The sequence below is a fragment of the Trachinotus anak genome, unplaced genomic scaffold (genome assembly GCF_046630095.1).
Source record: "Trachinotus anak isolate AG129_WGS33_773 ecotype Australia unplaced genomic scaffold, CSIRO_AGI_Tana_v1 ptg000025l, whole genome shotgun sequence".
In the NCBI taxonomy this organism is placed as follows: Eukaryota; Metazoa; Chordata; class Actinopteri; order Carangiformes; family Carangidae; genus Trachinotus; species Trachinotus anak.
In genome coordinates, this window is record NW_027273876.1 from 8139918 (window position 1) to 8158719 (window position 18802).

The 18802-nt window shown below is 41.9% G+C and overlaps 3 protein-coding genes across 3 annotated transcripts; 1 reads left to right on the forward strand and 2 right to left on the reverse strand.

Annotated features, from left to right (window-relative positions):
- Positions 1-2137: 2137 nt before the first annotated feature.
- Positions 2138-8990, reverse strand: scd (stearoyl-CoA desaturase (delta-9-desaturase)). Its single transcript, XM_071462981.1, has 6 exons — positions 8830-8990; positions 8312-8567; positions 6940-7070; positions 6615-6820; positions 5902-6134; positions 2138-4599 (listed from the first exon to the last, which is right to left on the reverse strand). Exons 2-6 carry the CDS (start codon positions 8541-8543, stop codon positions 4400-4402), a joined length of 1002 nt encoding a protein of 333 aa, XP_071319082.1. The 5' UTR covers positions 8544-8567; positions 8830-8990; the 3' UTR covers positions 2138-4399.
- A 1204-nt stretch (positions 8991-10194) lies between these two features.
- Positions 10195-15465, forward strand: dnajb12b (DnaJ heat shock protein family (Hsp40) member B12b). Its single transcript, XM_071462979.1, has 9 exons — positions 10195-10809; positions 12144-12321; positions 12416-12561; positions 12707-12880; positions 12968-13038; positions 13231-13340; positions 13909-14081; positions 14246-14387; positions 14508-15465. The coding sequence occupies exons 1-8, from the start codon at positions 10677-10679 to the stop codon at positions 14365-14367; spliced, it is 1107 nt and encodes a 368-aa protein (XP_071319080.1). The 5' UTR covers positions 10195-10676; the 3' UTR covers positions 14368-14387; positions 14508-15465.
- A 578-nt stretch (positions 15466-16043) lies between these two features.
- ddit4 (DNA-damage-inducible transcript 4) lies at positions 16044-17870 on the reverse strand. Its single transcript, XM_071462983.1, has 3 exons — positions 17711-17870; positions 17262-17478; positions 16044-17157 (listed from the first exon to the last, which is right to left on the reverse strand). The coding sequence occupies exons 2-3, from the start codon at positions 17440-17442 to the stop codon at positions 16658-16660; spliced, it is 681 nt and encodes a 226-aa protein (XP_071319084.1). The 5' UTR covers positions 17443-17478; positions 17711-17870; the 3' UTR covers positions 16044-16657.
- Between the last annotated feature and the right edge of the window lie 932 nt (positions 17871-18802).

Sequence of the window (18802 nt, forward strand, 5' to 3'; positions counted from 1 at the left end):
ATGCTATCAAAGTCCATTGGGACTGAGGGGCCTGAACTTGCCAGTCTTCTCTTGCTCGGTAAACATGGGTCTGTTAAAACCCAGATAAGAGAAAGCAGGTCCTGCCTTGTTTCCCTTGCAGCTGCCAACTGTAACCCTCTATCAAGACACCTTATCGTGGATCTTGAAGAAATACAAGGGAAGATCGCCCCTATTTGTTGGTTACCTACTGACATCATACAGAAAACACCTTTCACCTAAATGAGTGATCAATTATGATGAGAGTGATGAAGCCACACAGCTATTAGACGCAGAAGGCAGGTGTTAGAGTAGAAAGTCTGTCCAGGGCGCTGGAAAGAGAAGGCATATGGCACAAAGACAAGCCCGGCAGGCAGCAAGTGGAAACTAAGGAGCTGGTGAGTGACTGTGGAGCAGGTGAGTGGGGAGGAGGAGCATGTCAGGTGATTTTACTGGCAGGCAGGAGAGAAGTGACGTGGGCTGAAATGACAGGAGATGTGCATTAACAACTGGACTGAATGAATGGAAGCATGAATGAGCAGGCTGAAACTCAAAACCATGATAATGTGCTATTTATACTTTGGAAGTAGATTAACTCAAGTTCTGTGGGCTGCTTGAACTTAACTTGAATATTGTATTTTCCCCTCCATTATATCATCTAACTGCTATAGTCATTAGTTTCTTTGCATTTAGATTTTATTATTCGGGGCCTTTGCTCAACTAAAGTGATCATAACTCGACCTGAAAGTCAGATGTAATATAAACTGGCTTCTGGTCAGCACATCGGTCTGACATTCCTCTCTGCCCTGTGTAAACCATTTGAGAGAGCTTTGCTCATCTGCAGGCAAGAGCTAATAGCTGCAGTGTTAAATAGAAGGAATATATTTGACTTCCACAGTTATGTCAGCAGCAAACTGGATGCGTTCAGTTCTTTACCACAGAAGGGAACGGCTCGCCAGGGAACAGAAAATCCCCAGACGATCCCCCCTGTTTGATTTTCACCAGAAAATTGCTCCACATTCCCACACAAAAAACAGTGGTGGTAGAAATATTCAGGACATTTACTTTTGCAAAGTTAGCAATCCCGCGATGTAGAAATACTCCATCACAGTCCTACATCCAGTGTTCCTCATGTACTATTCCTATTATGAGCTCCTGTTGTTTTAGTCTGATACTGAATGTGCTGGGTTTTGACTCTTGGTCGGACAAAACAAGATATTTTCAACATGTCAGTTTGGACTGGAAATTCTATTTGGCATTTTTCACTATTTTCTCACATTGTATGGATAATACCTCTTCCCTCTCCCATTAATCATCTCAGGACCCCTCAGATTTATCTTGTGTTCCTTTGGAGGGGCCTCACCCCTGAGTTTGTAAACTAAAACAATGTAACTCTATGTAAAGTAGAACTTCAAAATCTATTTCCACCTTGAACAGTTACAACAGTAAAATCCTGCTTTGAAATTGATAGATAGGTAAAACTATAGTATCAGTTACAGGGCCAATGTTTCTGCATGGGGAGTTTTACTTCTGATATTTCTGTACTTTAAGTGCAGTTTTGAATACAGGACTTTTACTTGTAATGCAGTACTGTTACATTGATGTATTGGTACTCTTACCTCCTCCACCTCTGTCAGCCAGAACAGAGCAGTCCTCTTCTCCATTACTGTTGAATGATGGAGTCTGAATCCAGCCCTGACATCTGGGCTCATGTTTCACTGGACAAAGATGAAATGATCCATGTTTGCAGTTGGTTTGCTGCAGCAGGTGACGCTGGAAGATCTAGTTCACTTGAGTCGCAACTGAGCCATGATAGTTAACCTTAAACAATCCAAACTAAGAAAACTAAAATTGCAAAATTGCACACAAGGTGCAAACCTTGAAAGAAATGAGTTTAAATTTGTGCCAGATTCCAATTAAAAAACATGATGAGAAGCAGCTCCAGAGGAAAAGGAAGTCAAATGACTCTGTAGTCAAAGGTTTCTCGTGGAACTGCTGGAAACATATCAGTCTGGTAAAAATGTTAGATGTTGGGCTCTTCAGCCAATCAGGAATTTTCTGAAAACCTGAAAGATTATGTGGAGTATCAGAGAAAGTGAAGACACAATAGATGTAGAAAAAGAAGAGCGACAACTGTTAATTGAATTACCAGTGTATTGAAAATATTGTGAATTTTATTTCAGAATAGAACACAGTTGAGATTTGACATAATCATTCAGACTGACAACTGTTTGATCCTCATTGTCATTAGGAAAATGTTGATTTCTACGCTCTGGACAGCGGGAGTTGTTTGCATGGCTTGTTGGATTTATTGTCGGGTTTGGTAAGTGCTCTGATGATACTGTAACATTCCTCGTGACAGCACCTTTGTTTGGAAGTTTTCACACTGAGATGCTGTGATGGGTTGAAACTAGTTGGCACATCCATCAGGGACCAAATTTTGCAAGTTCGATTTCATGGTTAAACATCTGCACCAGGCGTTTCAGATTCTTTGAAAATGAACCTCTTTGCTGTAGTTTTATATATATATATATATATATATATGTTATATATTTTATTGTACCTTGATGTTGTCACGCGACCATTTGCCTAAATTAAAAGCTCATGTGTTTTAAAAACAAAAACAATGTTCAACCTGGTGCTTCGGCCTGTAAACAATGACCACGGTCAGATTTGTTTTGTGGTGCTTGAGCCGTTTTGTCTTAACTGACAGGACATGAAGAAGATCAGGAATGGATGCAAGTCATAAGGCATTAGGTTGTATCCTGACTCTTGGGAAAAAATAAACAGGTGCTCCAATTTGATATATTTTACCAGACAGTCTGCCAAATCTTGGATTGCAGAAACTTGTTAAGGTTAGAGCAATTTTTTTTTTTTTTAGTCAAAAAGAAAAAAAATAAATACATAAATAAAGTAATGTAAGCATTCCGCACACCAGAATTGAAGATGAACATAAACATCGCTGCACCTGAAATTTTGCAACAACTATCAGCTTTGCAGGACATCAAAAGGAAACCAGACCCCGTCTCAGAAATCACCACGGCAACAGTTCTGATGATCCAAAAGCGATGCAGCTCCACAGTACATTACAAAAATAGACGCAGTTCTGCCATTAGAGTCACCGACAAAAAAAAAAAAACAAAAAAAAAAAAAACCACCTCACTACAACACCTACTACAGTATATCGTCATGCATGGGTGGCACGTTGTTTTGTAACACCAGAACTGTCACATGACTGGTTGCTACGTCGACCAATGACACCTCTGCTGCAGGTGTTTCAGGACAAAAGAGGGCTGAATAAAAATCTCAAGAGGAAGCAAAAGCCACTGATGCCACAATATTTAAAAACTTCAATGATGATGTTAAGTGAAGAAGCAAGATCGACTTAAGTGTGCTCTAGTGGACCATAGAGAAGATAATAAATATGTTGACAGTTGGCACGCTCTTGGCACTGTGATATATTCATCAGAAACACAAAAAAGGTCAATTAAACATTACATGGTTCTAAGGTGAAGTAACATTTATCATTTTGCTGTTAATATTGAATGGCAGTTTTAATCTAATGATAAATGTGCCCCTTATATTGTCTTTAAAAAGCTCCATCCAATTATTACACAGACTAAATACAGTATGAGTTGTTTTTTTTTCTGCAGAAATCAAACCAAGTTACACACAGAAACACAATACATGACTTGGTTTCTGTACAGTTTAGGCTACCAGCTGTCAGTATAGTCAAGTTATAAGAAGATAGTCTGGGTTCCCTCACTTCTCCATCATGTGCCATATTTCATTCAAGCCAATTTTTTCAACAAAACAAATGTAATTCAAACTCTCATCCTTTTTTTTTGTTTGTTTTTTACAGATCCAAAACTTACTTTCTATCAGAACATCAGAACTTTAAAAACTTACTGTAAACTGCAATAAAAGGCAACAGTCTCCAATCAGTATCATACCATACCAGTTAAAACATTGTTACTCCATGTTTCAGTGCTCCACTTCTTGTCTAGTTTGATTAATAATTGAGTAATACTTACAGAAAAATGATCGGCTACATGACTGATCTTGCATGAAGAAATGCACACCAAAGTGGCAAAACAGCAGAGAATGAAGTTGACTTTTAAAATGTATCTACTTCAAATCTAAAACATCTTTGCAAGACCTTGGCCCGACTGAACAATAGAAACTGAGGCCAAGAGCTTAGCAAAAATGTAGTTTTTTTTTTCCATCTTGAACAATTTGTTTAGTTACAGCTACAAAAACCACAAAAACAAGCAAAATGTGGTCAAGGCCCTCATGAAGCTGACGTTCATCCCCAGAGGATGAGAAATGTATAGCTGTCAAAGACTGTGAAGCTTCTTCTTTTCGGATGTTTTGCCTTGAAGCTGACCACAACTCAACAATCTTAGCCACTCCGGTGGCTTCCGTCTCCAGTGCGCTGTATTCGGGCCTGCACCAGCTCATGGGACACTCTCTTGCGGTCCTTGGCCAGGCCCAAGAAGCACATGAAGTCGATGAAACAAGTGGTAAGGTTCAACTTGCAGCCAAACTCGCTGGTTGCATAGTCATAGGGGAACGTGTGGTGGTAGTTGTGAAATCCCTCACCTGTAACGTACAGGAAACAGAGATGAGCAGTTCGTACTAAGAACGGGAATCGATTCGGTGTCTACACAGCTGGATCATGTTTAGAAAGAAATGTAGCCTGATTAAGGACATGCCACATCAAATAAAATAACCACTTCAGTGACTGTAAGCCGTGATCCTTTCAGCTCATGTTGATTAAATCCACCAGAGGCCATGTCGTTTTGTTATTTAGCAGTTTATCTGCTGAGCTACTTAGCAAATGTCACTGAGTTCGGTAACACCTACATCGTGACACATTCTTGGCACAAGAGTAGAGTCCTCATAAACCACGACAGAGACCGACAGCAGGTTTACATTCAAACCCAACGCGGTCGGTTTCACAAGCAGGAATCTGCAAGCAGTGCTGGACCCTGAGGGGATTTTAGCATCTGATCCCAGCAACACAAACACACAACTTTTTCAATTATCACAATTTATGCCAAAAGGGCCAATAATGAATAAAAAGTCTGTTAGTAAATCAATTTTGAGCCACAGTGGGTGTGAGGAGTTAGCTAGCTCAGCCAGAGGTGGTCTCTGAGGCCCAAACACACAGACGCCTGATGAGCAGTTTTCAATGGAATGAACTGCGTGACATCCATTGTGCAGCCTGTGTCACTGCACTAGTGATTCCTACAGTGGAGGTGGAGAGGGTGGGAATCATTACTGACTGGGATAAATAGGGCTTCAGAGCTGCAACTATTTTGAAAGTCGATTAATTGTTTAGGTCATTTCTTAAGACAGAAATTCTTCTCCAGTGTGAGGTTGTGATGCTTTTCTATTTTCTTTTCCGATGTTTTATAGACTTAAAAATCTATTAACAAAGAAATAAATAAAAGGCATAAATAAGTAAATAAATACAACAACTCCTGAGACTCTTACAAATTTGCTCTTTGACTTTGATTATTTTATACAATCTTTAGCACATTCGGCCCATTAAATGTTGGGATGAGCCTGAAAAATTTGTTCATTTGTTTAAAGAGCAATCCTGCAGAATGTCATGGGATTTCATCTCTAGGTGACGCTACATCAAAGTAGCAAATGTAGATAATACTAACTCATGAGTCTGACTTACCTGATATTTTGTATAATTAATCCTTGAACTGTGTCCTAACATTTCCAGTCAGGATTTGAGTACTCCCCAAAAATGTACATGTACATGCAACAACAGTGTAAATTATTCACTCCTGCATGATTCACTGATTCACTGTGCACCTGAAGTTACTCTTCAAATTCTCTTTTTTTAATGTTTTCTTTTGTTACGATGAGAGCATGTGTTCTTCATACCTATAGCACTGAATGTGACAAACTTGTTCTCCCTGGGGTTGATGTTCTTGTCATAGGGCCTGTTTCCCCACATGTGAGCCGCGCTGTTGACCAGCCAGGTGGCGTTCAGCACCAAGGTGTACCTCAGCAGAGCCGGGATGAAGTACGCCACCCACAGAGACTCCCCCCACAGGTACCAAGGCACGAACATGGGGACGAAGAAGCACATGAGCAGCACAGAGGGCTTGTAATACCTGTGGAGGAGACAGAGTGGGCGGAGATCGGAAAGAATGGAGGTTACTGTTTATTCAGCGTCATAAATACACAAATGTAGTACACGGGATTCCTCACTCACTCATTTTCCCTCCACATGACAGCTTCCATTGAAACCTACCTGAAGTCAATCCCTACGTGCATGAATGACATGTTAGCAATTGGCACCTGGTTAAACCAGAATGACTAATACAACCTGCACTGCAGACACAGCTTTGCATCAGTGTTGGGTAAATTGAAGTAGATGAAATTTATTTTTTCTTTCTTTGCTTTTTTTTTATTTAATATATTGTCTGAAAGTTAAATATAGAAATGTTTTTCTGTCTGTAAGCTGCTCGTTTACTGTCAACACTACATGACAAAGGAGTAAAGTGCACCTTTCGTAACGATTTAACATTTCCAGGCTCATATTAAACCGTTGGATGAGGTGTAAAAATGAATCATTTACTGAAGCTACTCACTTCCTTTGAAACATTACAACTTTGTCGGCCAGCAGGTCACTGAGCTCCAACTTGCGTCCTTTCTCAATGACGTCAGGGTGTTTACGCACCAGCAGCCAGCCAATGTGAGCAAAGAAGAAGCCTCGGACGGCGTTGTGAGGGTCTGCGTCTGTCTCTGAATATTTGTGGTGAACCCTGTGGTCTCGAGCCCATTCGAAGATATCATTCTGTGGGGTGAAGTTAAGACAGAGATTACATACACTGTAGACCCAACGTGGTCTTTACACTGTAATGAAAACTGCTATTATCACAATGTTAAGTGTGTGCTTGTGTCATTTTTAGGTACCTGAAATGCCATGGAGTTAGCAACACCAAGAAAGATCCTTAGTGGTAATGACGCCTTGTAGGATCTGTGACTCCACAGGCGGTGAGCTCCTGCAGTAACTCCTAAAGCACTTATCAAAAAACAAAGTACGGCTGTGGGGAGAAATGCATTGACAAATTAGTTTGACCACATACTACTCATCTATTCCTGTCATTAGCCCTTTATTGCACTGGCACCGCACATTGCAATGTATTTGCATCACTCATTTTCTGAACACTTGCACTGTCAGAGTTAGGGCTGGGCAGGCAACCCTGCAACAAGTGATATGACAGTCATCTATGATACAACATGACACTTGTGTAACTGAAGGATATTTTCAAAAAAGCAGAAATGATTAATGCGCCATAGCATCTGTTCACCACACAGTGGTTTACAAGGCCTTTCCTATTTATTAAAGGCAACATATTTGTGCCCAAAAAAACTCTCATGGATACAATGAAATGTGTTACAGTAGTTTTCCTGCACAATATTTCTAACTGAAAATGTTTCAAATCTGCCTCCGACTGAAGTTTTCTGTACAAGCCTTATCGAAATGAAATAACTGAACAAAACAAGGTATACTACCTGAACTGTGACACTCACTGGGAGGTGTAATTATGTCCCATCAGATGATGACCGGATGGATAAAACCATTTGATGATTGCATATATGATTAGATTGGAAGCATTAAAATCTATCCAGAGGTCTAACCTCTTTGCTTCCGATAAATGTGCAGATGACTTTCACGTTTAATCAACTAGTTGCATAGTCTATATTTGTCATGTATTTGTATAAGGTGGGGTTTTCTAATGTCTTTTTTTTTGTCTGATCAACAGCCCAAAGCCCCAAAATATTCAGTTTGAAGTTAAATAAAACAGAAGCACATTTAGGGGGAACTACTGCCGAGAGTTTGACATTTTAGATTTATACATAACATACATAATTTTTCTCTATTGATCAATCACTCAGCAAATCGTTTCAGCTCTACCACGCTGTTACTTAACGGTAGCTCTCTGTTGTTCAGGAGGACAAGTCATTTCTCTGCAAAGCACTACACGGTCCGCAGCTTTGAGGAGCATGCTGTGGCATCACATCCCTGATGATTTGTGCCTACATCTAAATCCCCTCCTACATGCAGGATACTGGGAGGATCATGCACGGATCTATGCGACCACCACCGTTTTGTAAGCATGCACCAGCGGTGAGAGGAAGTGGGCCTGGCTGCTGACATAACAGCTGTGGTTTAGAAAAAAAAAAAAAAAAAAAAAAAACACAGAAAATGCCACAATCAACACCCCAGGCCGTGCAGAATTACTGTAACAGGTAGATGAGTTGTTGTTTTTTTTTTACTTACACCAAAGCAAGGTCAAAGGAGATGCTGAGGGGATGATGAACACGCCGTACGCGGCACCTATATGCAACAGGGTCATCAATATGACATTTTTCCAGACGATGGTCCTGGGAGGTTTGGGGCCCTCTTTCTCTTTGTATGTGTGATCAAACACGTCTTCTCTGGTGGCCTCTGGAGGAGCACTCCCGTTGCTGGACTTGTGCTGCTTCTTCTCCAACGCCTCCGCCTCCGTCATCGCGGCTGTGGTTTGGGCGATGCTCTGAGCGGCAAACATGAGATAAATCCGTCACCTCGGTGTTTTAATGGAAGCAAAAAAAAAAAAAAACAACAACACAACACAACACAACAGCCTCTTCACACGGTGAATGCGTTGGTTATTTCTGTGCTATCCAGCTAGCCCCGGCAGGCTAGCTGTTTGACGCTGGGTGATGCTGACTTCTGGGGTACGACGCTCTCTGCGTTGCATAACACTGATATTACACCTGTGGGGGGGAAAAACAGAGGCCACACAAATAACTCACCAAAACACAAGACAGACGAGCGGGAAAACGAGTGTTAAACGGAGACGAAGCTGGTCTGTTTAACCCAAATCTACAGTAACCCAGAAATGCGAGAGTGACAGTCAGCAGCTCCGCAGCGAACGCATCAATGGGAGCTGGAGCTGGAGGTGCGACTGACCAATCAGCGTCCAGATCGCGCCTCAAGCCCGGGCTCTGATTGGCTGCCGGTTTATCTGCTGTTCACCTTTTATTCATTCTCCTGCCAGATGTACATTTACCTCCCCAGGAGAGCGGCCGCTGCTGTCTAGACATGTATTGAATTAACCGCACTCATATTTCCATTCATGCGTAGATTAAGACGAATTTACGGCGATGCAAGCAGGAGTAGGAAAAAAAAAAAGTGTTAAATTGAACGTTGAAACAAGTTAGTTACTTGCTGCTGGACCCCCCCTCCTCCTCCCCACAAACACAGAGATACTTGCTCTATCACGTCATCCTCATGCACCCCTCCAAAAAGAAATCCTTAGGAATAAAGACAGGATTATAACACACACAGTTAAATGCAAACGTTTGGGCACCCATGGGCAAATTGTCTTTCATAATAAAGTGAATGCCCCTGCAGCAAACAGACATGAAATGAGTTCAGAAAAAAAAAAAATCTTAATAGCAGGAGGCTGGCTTCTACAACAGCACAATGATCCAAAGCAAACCCCAGAATCCACCATGAACTACTCCAGCAAAGACCAGCTGAAGCTTTTGGAGCGACCCCCCGCAGCCCCCAGAGTCAAACATCACTGTAAATCTGTGGGTAGATCTCGGGTGGGTATAGTGAGGGTAGATGCAGAACATGCAGTGTGTGAAACACAGCCTGAAAATGTCTCAGATCTTGAAGTGATCTGAGGGAAGAGTGGGTGAAAGAAAAAAAGACTCTCGGCTGGCTACAAGAAGCATTTACAGGGTGTGATATCTGGTAAAGGAGGTTTACTACTGACGGTTGCACATTCCACATTTACTGTTAATTAAAGTTCATACATTTTGATTACCCTGCAATAACATTTGAAGAAAGGCTCCTTTCTAGTTTCTGTTTGCTGCAGGAGTTGTACTTACTTCTTTTTACTTTAAAAATCAACAAAATGTGGAATTTTTCTCAGGGGTGCGCAAACTTTTGCATGCAAGTAATATTGGAGGCAGTGAAATGAAATATCACAAGAGAACAATTATGTCTCTATGACCCTGCTGCTGAGTAAGAATGATTCTCACTCGTGTAGTGAAGTTCAGTCTGCAGCTTAAGGAACTGCAGTATTTATTTCACTCAAGTAATGTAAAAAAAAACTGAACTGAAGGGGGCACAGGCCCAGGGGCCAAGGAATCAAGTGGCCCCTGGTCCTGAGCATGACTGGTAACATTTATTTTCAGAAAGTTGATCAAATGATATAAAAAACAAACTACAAAGAGTTGAAATAGCTACAATGGCAAGGCTACTAAGAGAACTACAAAGACAAAACAAATACAAAGATGCATAAAACAGTCATAAAGGGACACACACAGTGATTGTGCGTCTCCTACAGTCTGAGGGTCTTGCTCCTGTTGCAGAGGTGCGGAGCCTTTTACATATCTGTAGCTTTTCACCTCCATGACCTACATTTGAAAAGAGACCATCTGTCTCCATCTAGAGGAGAAATGAGGCAGCACAGGGAGCCGACGCTGTCATCACATCTCCAAAACCTCCTCACAGGAGCGGGCAGGAGCTGATCTCACAGCCGATGCTTTTATGTCACCGGCTGACACCATTTGCAGCATCCACATGACGGCATCAGCAGGCGCCTTTATTTACTTCTGGTCCAGTTAGCCGCCGCTGCCGCGCTGCGATGGAGGTAAACAGGGACGAGGCGGAGCGCTGCATTGACATTGCAACTGCGGCGTTGACCGACGACCAGCCGGAGAAGGCGCAGAGGTTCCTGGAGAAGGCGCAGAGACTCTTCCCGACGGAGAAGGCCCAGGGTGAGTTAAAATGGCCGTGCCGGAGTGAAGGGGAGCCTCGGCCGGGGAGGTAGGTGCGCAGCATCAGCATCATCACCTGCAGCATCACCTGCATCCCGGATGAGCTCTGCAGCGTGTGCAGCCGGGGCCTGTGATGGCTCACCGGCTTTTAGTGCACAGTCCCGGCTACTGAGTGTCATCATGTTGCCATGTCAAGACAAATGAAACTGCCCCTGTGGTAGCTATTGCTTATCTGTGAAATACCCTGCACAGCCCATAAACATGAAGCAGATGAGACAACACTCGTTATCGGTCGCTTTTCCATTTGAAAAAAAAAAAGGTCAAATGTGTCACAACATACCGTTATAAAAAGAAGGATTGTGATGTTACAGTGATGCCCCCATCCTACAAACGCGTCTGTTTGGTACAGACCCCCAGCAAAGATCATGTTATTTTGAATATGACAATGAATTTCAAAAAGCCCCACTTAAATCGTGACTCATATTGCAATGCAATATCAGATAGGGTTGGTTCAGCCCTTGTTTATTGGTTTCAGAGCACATTTATAATATCCCTACACCCGGCCCTCCACAGCTGCAGACCAAGAGATACCATTATACATAAGTACAATACATAGCAAAATAAAAGACAGAAAAGTGATAAATAAACACATTAAAGAAAAAATAATGTATTGTGTATGAATGTGTAGTTTTAAGCATTATGAGTAAAGTGATGCTGCTTTCAAAAACAATGTGAAACAAATCATTTTAATTTATCAAGTGCCTTTATACAAAGTGAAAAAAACACTATTAGAAATATGGTGATGTAATTATTCATTGATTGAAGAGGGCTCTGTTGTTTTTTACGTATCCTAAAGGCTTCGCTACAGTTAAGCTCAGGTTATGATTATTCTAGCTGCTTTTCTGTTGAATGTACGAGTAGTCATCCCTGAAATATTGCCACAAATACTGGTAAATATCATATGTGTATATTGAAGCGTTTCTTTTTTTTTTTTTTAAGTGCTGTTTAAGTTTGTACTTGAAAAATCTGCTCTCCCATTGCGAAGACATCCACAGACACAGAAACACACATTCACACAGCACATTCCCAAGGCTGCCACAGTTTCTGATCTGACGATGTTATATAATTTACATGTAGCGGCTTCTGGAAAAAGGGCTCACATAAGCTACGCCTACCTTCAATCTATTGTGATGTGAATGTCCTTATTACAGCAGGTTACCTCCTAACATATTCAGGTGTAATATTCCGTGACACGACCATCTGACCATGATCAGAAAGAAATTACCTTTGAATATCTTTTAATGCTTACGACAGTGTCTTTGGATTGGTTCTAGTTCTGCTGGACCTAATAGCAAAGAATGGATTTACACCCAGACAAGGCAGCCACTCAGAGTTCAGTGGGACCTCGGGGCCTCGACAGCGACAGACCCCCAGTGAGAATACGAGACCTGAGGAGAAGCCGTCAGAGACCTCCAAATCCTACACGGCAGATCAGCTGGATGCTGTGAGGAGGTGAGGCTGATACTAAATAAATCTGGTGCTGTTAGAAGGAATGGTTTACTCACCCTTTATATGCGACCTGACATTGAGAATCTTCTCTGCGCAGGATAAAACAATGTAAAGACTTCTATGAAATTCTCGGGGTCCAGAAAGACGCCTCTGAGGATGAACTCAAAAGATCATATAGAAAACTTGCTTTGAAATTCCATCCAGATAAGAATCACGCTCCGGGTGCTACAGAGGCATTTAAAGGTAATCAACCGTGGCTCCTCACTGATGTTGGTGTAAATGCAGAAAGCCTAATTAGAAGATATAATTATAGTTGCAAAAGGTGCTTTTTTCGCCCTTCTATGTGATGCTTAAACATAATTTGACTTTTAATTTTCCTTTCCAAAAGCTATTGGGAACGCATATGCTGTTCTGAGTAACGCTAACAAAAGATGGCAGTATGATCAATGTGAAGAAGAGAGGAGACATCCCTCAAGACACGGTCCAGACGATGGGAACTTCGAGCCAGATATTTCACCTGAAGACCTCTTCAATATGTTCTTTGGAGGAGGTTACCCGTCAAGTTAGTGTCACTGTTCTTGTGTTTTCATACCAGGTTATACTGGTTATGATCTGTCTTTTAATTGCTACATGTGCTACATTGATCCAGGTAATGCTAATGTTTACACCAATGGGCGGATGCGTCATCAAAGGCGAGAGAGACGAGAGCGACAGCGAGATGTAAGTCTGGTGTTATTGTTGGAGCTCCTGCAGACTGCAGATGTGCACATAATGTAATGCCACTGTTAAACAGCAGGGGGAGACATTGAGTGATCTGTAATTTTACCTTTTGAGATTGCACAATATTCAAGGGTCAGAGAGACAGCTGACGAATGTGTGTAGGATAAAGTGTTTGTGATGTTTTCTTCGCAGGGAGGTCTTGCTCTCTTCGTGCAGGTCATGCCCATCCTCATCCTGGTTATTGTGTCAGCTCTCAGTCAGATCATGGTCAACAGCCCGCCCTACAGCCTCAGCTTCAGGCCGTGAGTGTTGATCCCTGCTCTGGACGCCTGCCTAAGAAGGATGTTATTATTAAATAACGCACCTAACTGTTGTTGTGCAGAATTTGCAAAGGATTTAGACAAAAGATTATCTTCTTGTTACATAAAAGTCAGCATAATCCAACTCCGGCTTGTTCTATGATGGTTAATTGTCAGATTTTCATGCAGTTTTTGCACAAGCTGGAGAGCAAAGAAAGGTGTGTGTGTGTGTGTGTGTGTGTGAAATGTCACAGATTTATGGATTAACCAGCAAAAAATAGATTTGCTGTCATAGTATTTGAAGTTATTTTAAGAGTGAGCCATTGCATTGACTTTTCAGTTTCTTATTTGATTTCCTAACAGTGTTTCAGTTCCAAATAATCACAGACCGTCCTCTGGCTCCATGTTGTCTGTCTTTGTGCTTCAGATACACTTCTGTAGCCTCTTGGCAGAATGTGAGCCATTATCAGCCATGAGTCATGTTAACAGAGCCAGACGGAGCCAGATCCGTCATCCTTGTCATTGTCGGTCACATGATATATCTCCCACACTTCGTCCTATCTTTATGCAGGTCAGCAGGTTACACCCAGAAGAGGCTGACTGAGAACCTCAAGGTGCCATATTATGTGGGGGAGCAGTTCTCCAAAGAGTTTGCCGGAGTTAATCTGAAGAATTTGGAGCGGACGGTGGAGGATGATTATATTTCCAACCTTCGTAACAATTGCTGGAAGGAGAAACAGCAAAGTATGTTTGCCAGGAAAACAAATCCTGCTTGTTTATTTCTTTAATCATGAATATTGATGGTTGATTTTGTCATTATCAGCTCTGGGAAAACAATGAAAAACATATTCAGATTTTTAACTCCCACAAACAATATAACTTTCATGAATTGTTTCTGTCTCCTGCAGAGGAGGGCATGCTATACAGAGCTCGCTATTTTGGAGACACTGATCTGTACCAAAGAGCACAGAGGGCTCGCACACCGAGCTGCGCGAAGCTGTCTGAGATCACGGCTTTACTACACGGATGAGGCTGCTTCCATCATTCAAAGCAAGTTCTCCAGACCAAGACATTTATTTTCTACTTCTGAACACATTTTGTAGTGGCTACCTGCATATTTTGTTTCACTCATTGTTTTCTTGTTTGTTTTTTTTTTCTTGTCATCTCCAGAGTTTCCAGAATCAACACAAAAGATTACTGGCTGTAAATAGATGAGCTTTAACGATCTGGAGACTGAAGATGACTCAACAAGCAACACAAAGAGACCAGCACCAATCTGCATCAAACAGACCACACGAACTGGTTGAAACTATGAATTTTAGTGTGTGAAATTTAAATGTAATATTGCCATGATGTTATGAAATGGAAAAGCCACTGAAAATAGCTTGTCCTCCTGACAAGACACGGGTTTGGAAGAACCTCCAAGCCCCAGTTTCTACTGGATGCCGTGACGCTGGCCGAGGTCACATTATGGTTTTTGCGAGAACGCAATACGAAAGCCGAGCGTAGTGAGGTTAGATACTGTCGTACAGATGTCATTTATGTAGCACTCAATAAGATACCGCAGCAGATGCTTCCTCTTTCATTTTATGCAGTCAGATCAGTGGAGGAGATGAGAGTGAGGGAGATTTGCTGATTCGACTTCAAATGCACATTCTGAAACTATGCAGGAATAATGTGAAACCTCTGATGAATACACACTCATGTCTAAGGTTTGTCAGACATACGAACACTGAGATTTGTCTTCTTCTTCTGCTGTCCCTGCGCGTGTGTGTGTGTGAGATCATTAGGAAATGTCCCTTTACACTTGGCCTCCCTTAATTGTATTAAGGATAGAATTATACAATGTAACTGCACTTCACAATAAATGCCAAGAGAATGAGAGACGGGCCTACCCACAAAGTGGGGCTTTAACAGGTTGTAGTTTTGGAGCGTGATGCGATCATCATGTGTTGGAGAAAGCAGTCCTTGTCACACTTTTTAAGTTAATTGTAGGCTATTTATTTTCTGTATTATTATTTATTTAAAAAATGGATTATCAGACCAACCAAACCGGTATAGATCTTGCTCACTTTTTCCACCATGTTTTTACTCCCAGATGAAAATAAATATGGATGCTCAAAATGTGTTGGAAGTGACTCGTGGCTCTGAGCAAGAACAAGTACAGAAATGATGTGGAAACAAATGCTCAGTCAGCACATTTGGCGCACAGACACTCTGCAGACAGAGACAGGGAACTGGAAACATGGCTCTGCGCACGTTCACGTTTTGGCAGAGGTGCAGCATGTGCCCGGCAGGAACTGCAGCATCACATTCTTTCACCGCAAACGTTCTCAGCTGTTCTTGGTCGATGTTGCACCTCTGCTGCACATTACGTCATTGTTGTGCATGACATGGCTGGCTCATATCCGTCAGCTGATCTATAAGACAATATAGCTGAACAAATTTTCCTCACTACAAGTATCTTAATGTTGGTGTAGTTTGTGTACGAATGAGCATTCAGTTTCATTCATGTGATTGTATATTTAGCAGAACGGAACAGAATGCTTTTCCATTATTTCTGTACGGGAGAAGACTTGACTTTTTTTCCAAATAAGTTGCACAATTTCCATAGGAAACATGAACCTGGATGTAAAACTACAAATAGATCAATTGCATATCACAAGTTTAATGGAATAAAAAAAAAAAAAACAACAGAAAAGAGAATTGTTAAAAAAATAATTTATTTGCAAATCATGAAAGTACAAAAACAGTGCAATGTTATGAGTATTTGAATATCAAATAAATAAAGTCGAAAGCAGGACATGTCTACACAGATACAGGATCAAGTTACATTTGAAATATTAGCCACAGCTTACACTTATACTGCACAAGGCAAGCACTGGTAGGCCTTTGCTCTTGAATTCAAGCAGTCACTAAAGTTCCTAACAGTTTCGTTATTGTACAATATATCACTTGGAGTACAATTCAGTTAATTGCCTTGTATAAAAAGAACAAACACAATGGTCTTCAATAACTAGTAACCATATAGCTAGCTGCCATCATGTGGTTTCAATAGAAACTGAGGTACGCACTTTAATACTTGCAGAAATGCCTATTTACTGAATATAGCATGACGGTTACACATTTGTAATTTGAATATCTGAATGTCAATGAGGAGCAGAAGACTGCCGCGGGTACCATAAACTTCAACTCCCTTACAGTAGGAACAATGGGTGACATCATGACAAAGTCCATCCTTACACTTCAGAAGGCATCTCACATACAGTAATAGTAATAAGGCCCTTCTGTGAGATTAAGTGGGCGGCCACTTGCACTTCTCAACATTCCTCAATGAGCAGTTCTTCAGAACAATACAGTTTCTTCTTTATCACGCGGAAACCAGTACTAAGTTTAAGAGCTTGTCTCACTACTGGAGTGGATGGAGACTTTGAGCTAAAAAGTCCTTGGATTTTGGGCCACAGCCCACCAGACTCTAACCTCAACACTAGAGTCAGCTGAAAGGTGGGGACAAGGTAGGGGTCCACGGACAGCTGTCCCATGCTCTCGCAGACAGCCCCTTGCTCCACACAGAGGTCAATGAGAGCCCCCCTTAAACCGCAGGGCTCACTAGCTGCCAGGTGAAGGAGCTCCTGTCCGATGTGCTCCAGAAGTTTCTCTGGGATGAGCAGTTTGGTACATCGTAAGGCGCATTCTGAGTCTTTGGCTTCTCTTAGGCTTCGTGCAATAAGGTCCACTACTTCTTTCAGGATCGTCTCCTCCATTGGATTGTAGAACAGGTCTTCATTAGAGGGGGACAGGTCGCCAGAGATGTCTGACCCTGTTGGAAAGACACACTGGGTTAGAGCTGGCACCATGCATGCAGAGGTGGATCAAATTCACCCTCCAATTAAGACTGTTGGTTGTGTCTGCAGCATTGCTTACCTGAGTCTGAGAGATCACTCCTGCTGCCATTGTTGTACCCCATATCAATGCTGCTGTTGGCAGGTGTGCTGAAGTCAGTCAATCTTTGCACCAGTTTGCCCCAGGACAGCCTCCTGGGGCTGCTGTCCACTGGAGAAGGGGGTGAGCTGCCGATATCGGTGGGTGCAGAGAGAGCAGGCATGTTTGTCCTCTTTGCAGTTGCTGCCTCTGTGGTCAGCTGTTCATGAGAAAACAAGAACAGATGAGCACTCAAAACTCAGGATAAATAACCGTAACCAACAGCAAGATTGAACGTGATTAAGGCACATTTTAAGTAAAGCTTGTTTAGGAGTGTGTCAACAGCACAAGTTTGCAGCAAGAAAATCTGTGTTGAGGCAGCTAGCAGCTGTTTTTACTGTTAAAATGAGCTAAAAAGCTAACAAAACTGGCAACAGTGACATAATACTTACAGCTTCTTCGAAAACGGCGCTGCTCAAGTCCGTGGTCCGTGTTAAAGATAGTTATTTGAATGGTTATTGTCTGCGAAAACAACAGTCTGGAAACTTCTATCTCCCACGTCCACACAACCTCTCACCAGCTGCCAAGCTCTGCGATCTGTCCTGCAACAATGTATATATAGGAGCTGCTGGGCCACGCCCACGCTCCTCCGGCCAGCCAATCAAAAAGAGAGGCACGCCATCTGACCTGTATCCTGCCTGGTAACATGCCAACAGAGAAGAAGGACAAACACTAGCAGGAGAAGGGGGGATGGGGGAATGAATAGCAGAACCCAGCGCTATGGAAATGTACAGGGACTTGCCTGGGCTTGCAAAGATCATATTGTCTTTCTTTGTTTAATGTCTCACATAAGCATAAATAAATATCTCTGGTGTGTGTGCATCCAGATTATTGACAGCATTGATCAGAAGTCCCTGCAGGCAAGCCTCAGCTGGTTCAGTGTTGCAGTGCACATTACGTCACCTGTTTTGCTGAACCATTACATCAGATTTTTTCATCTGCCACAAAGAGATGCAAACACAGTCAACTGCAGCTGCGCATTTAATAAAATGCTGATAATTCACATCCATAACACCTCTTCCTGCGTTTATCCTCAAAAGGTACAACATGGAAAACATGCAGAGCAACAGGAATGCACCAGGAGGGTAGCTGATACTTTTTAATTATTTCTCTATTTATTATTATCATTACTGCCTCAAATGCTTTGGTGCTATTAAAAGAAAACACTGCACGAAAATGGAATTCAGAAAGAAAACACAACCGTAGTGCAAAGCAGAAACCACTGCTGTGTGTCTGTCTGGCACATCTATACTGTACCTGACATACTCAATGTTTGTTTACAGAAGTTTTTGGAAAGCTGCCAAACATATGCTGTGCTGCTACACGTGAGTGGGATGGACTGTACTTTATGTTATGGAGGAACTGAAAGACATAAACACATGTAGGCACAGTATGTTCTGAGGGGGATGTCATGAATCAGTCATCATCACAAAGTTTTTAGAGAGGGAAAAAAATGTTTGTTCCTCTTTTTGTCATATACAAAG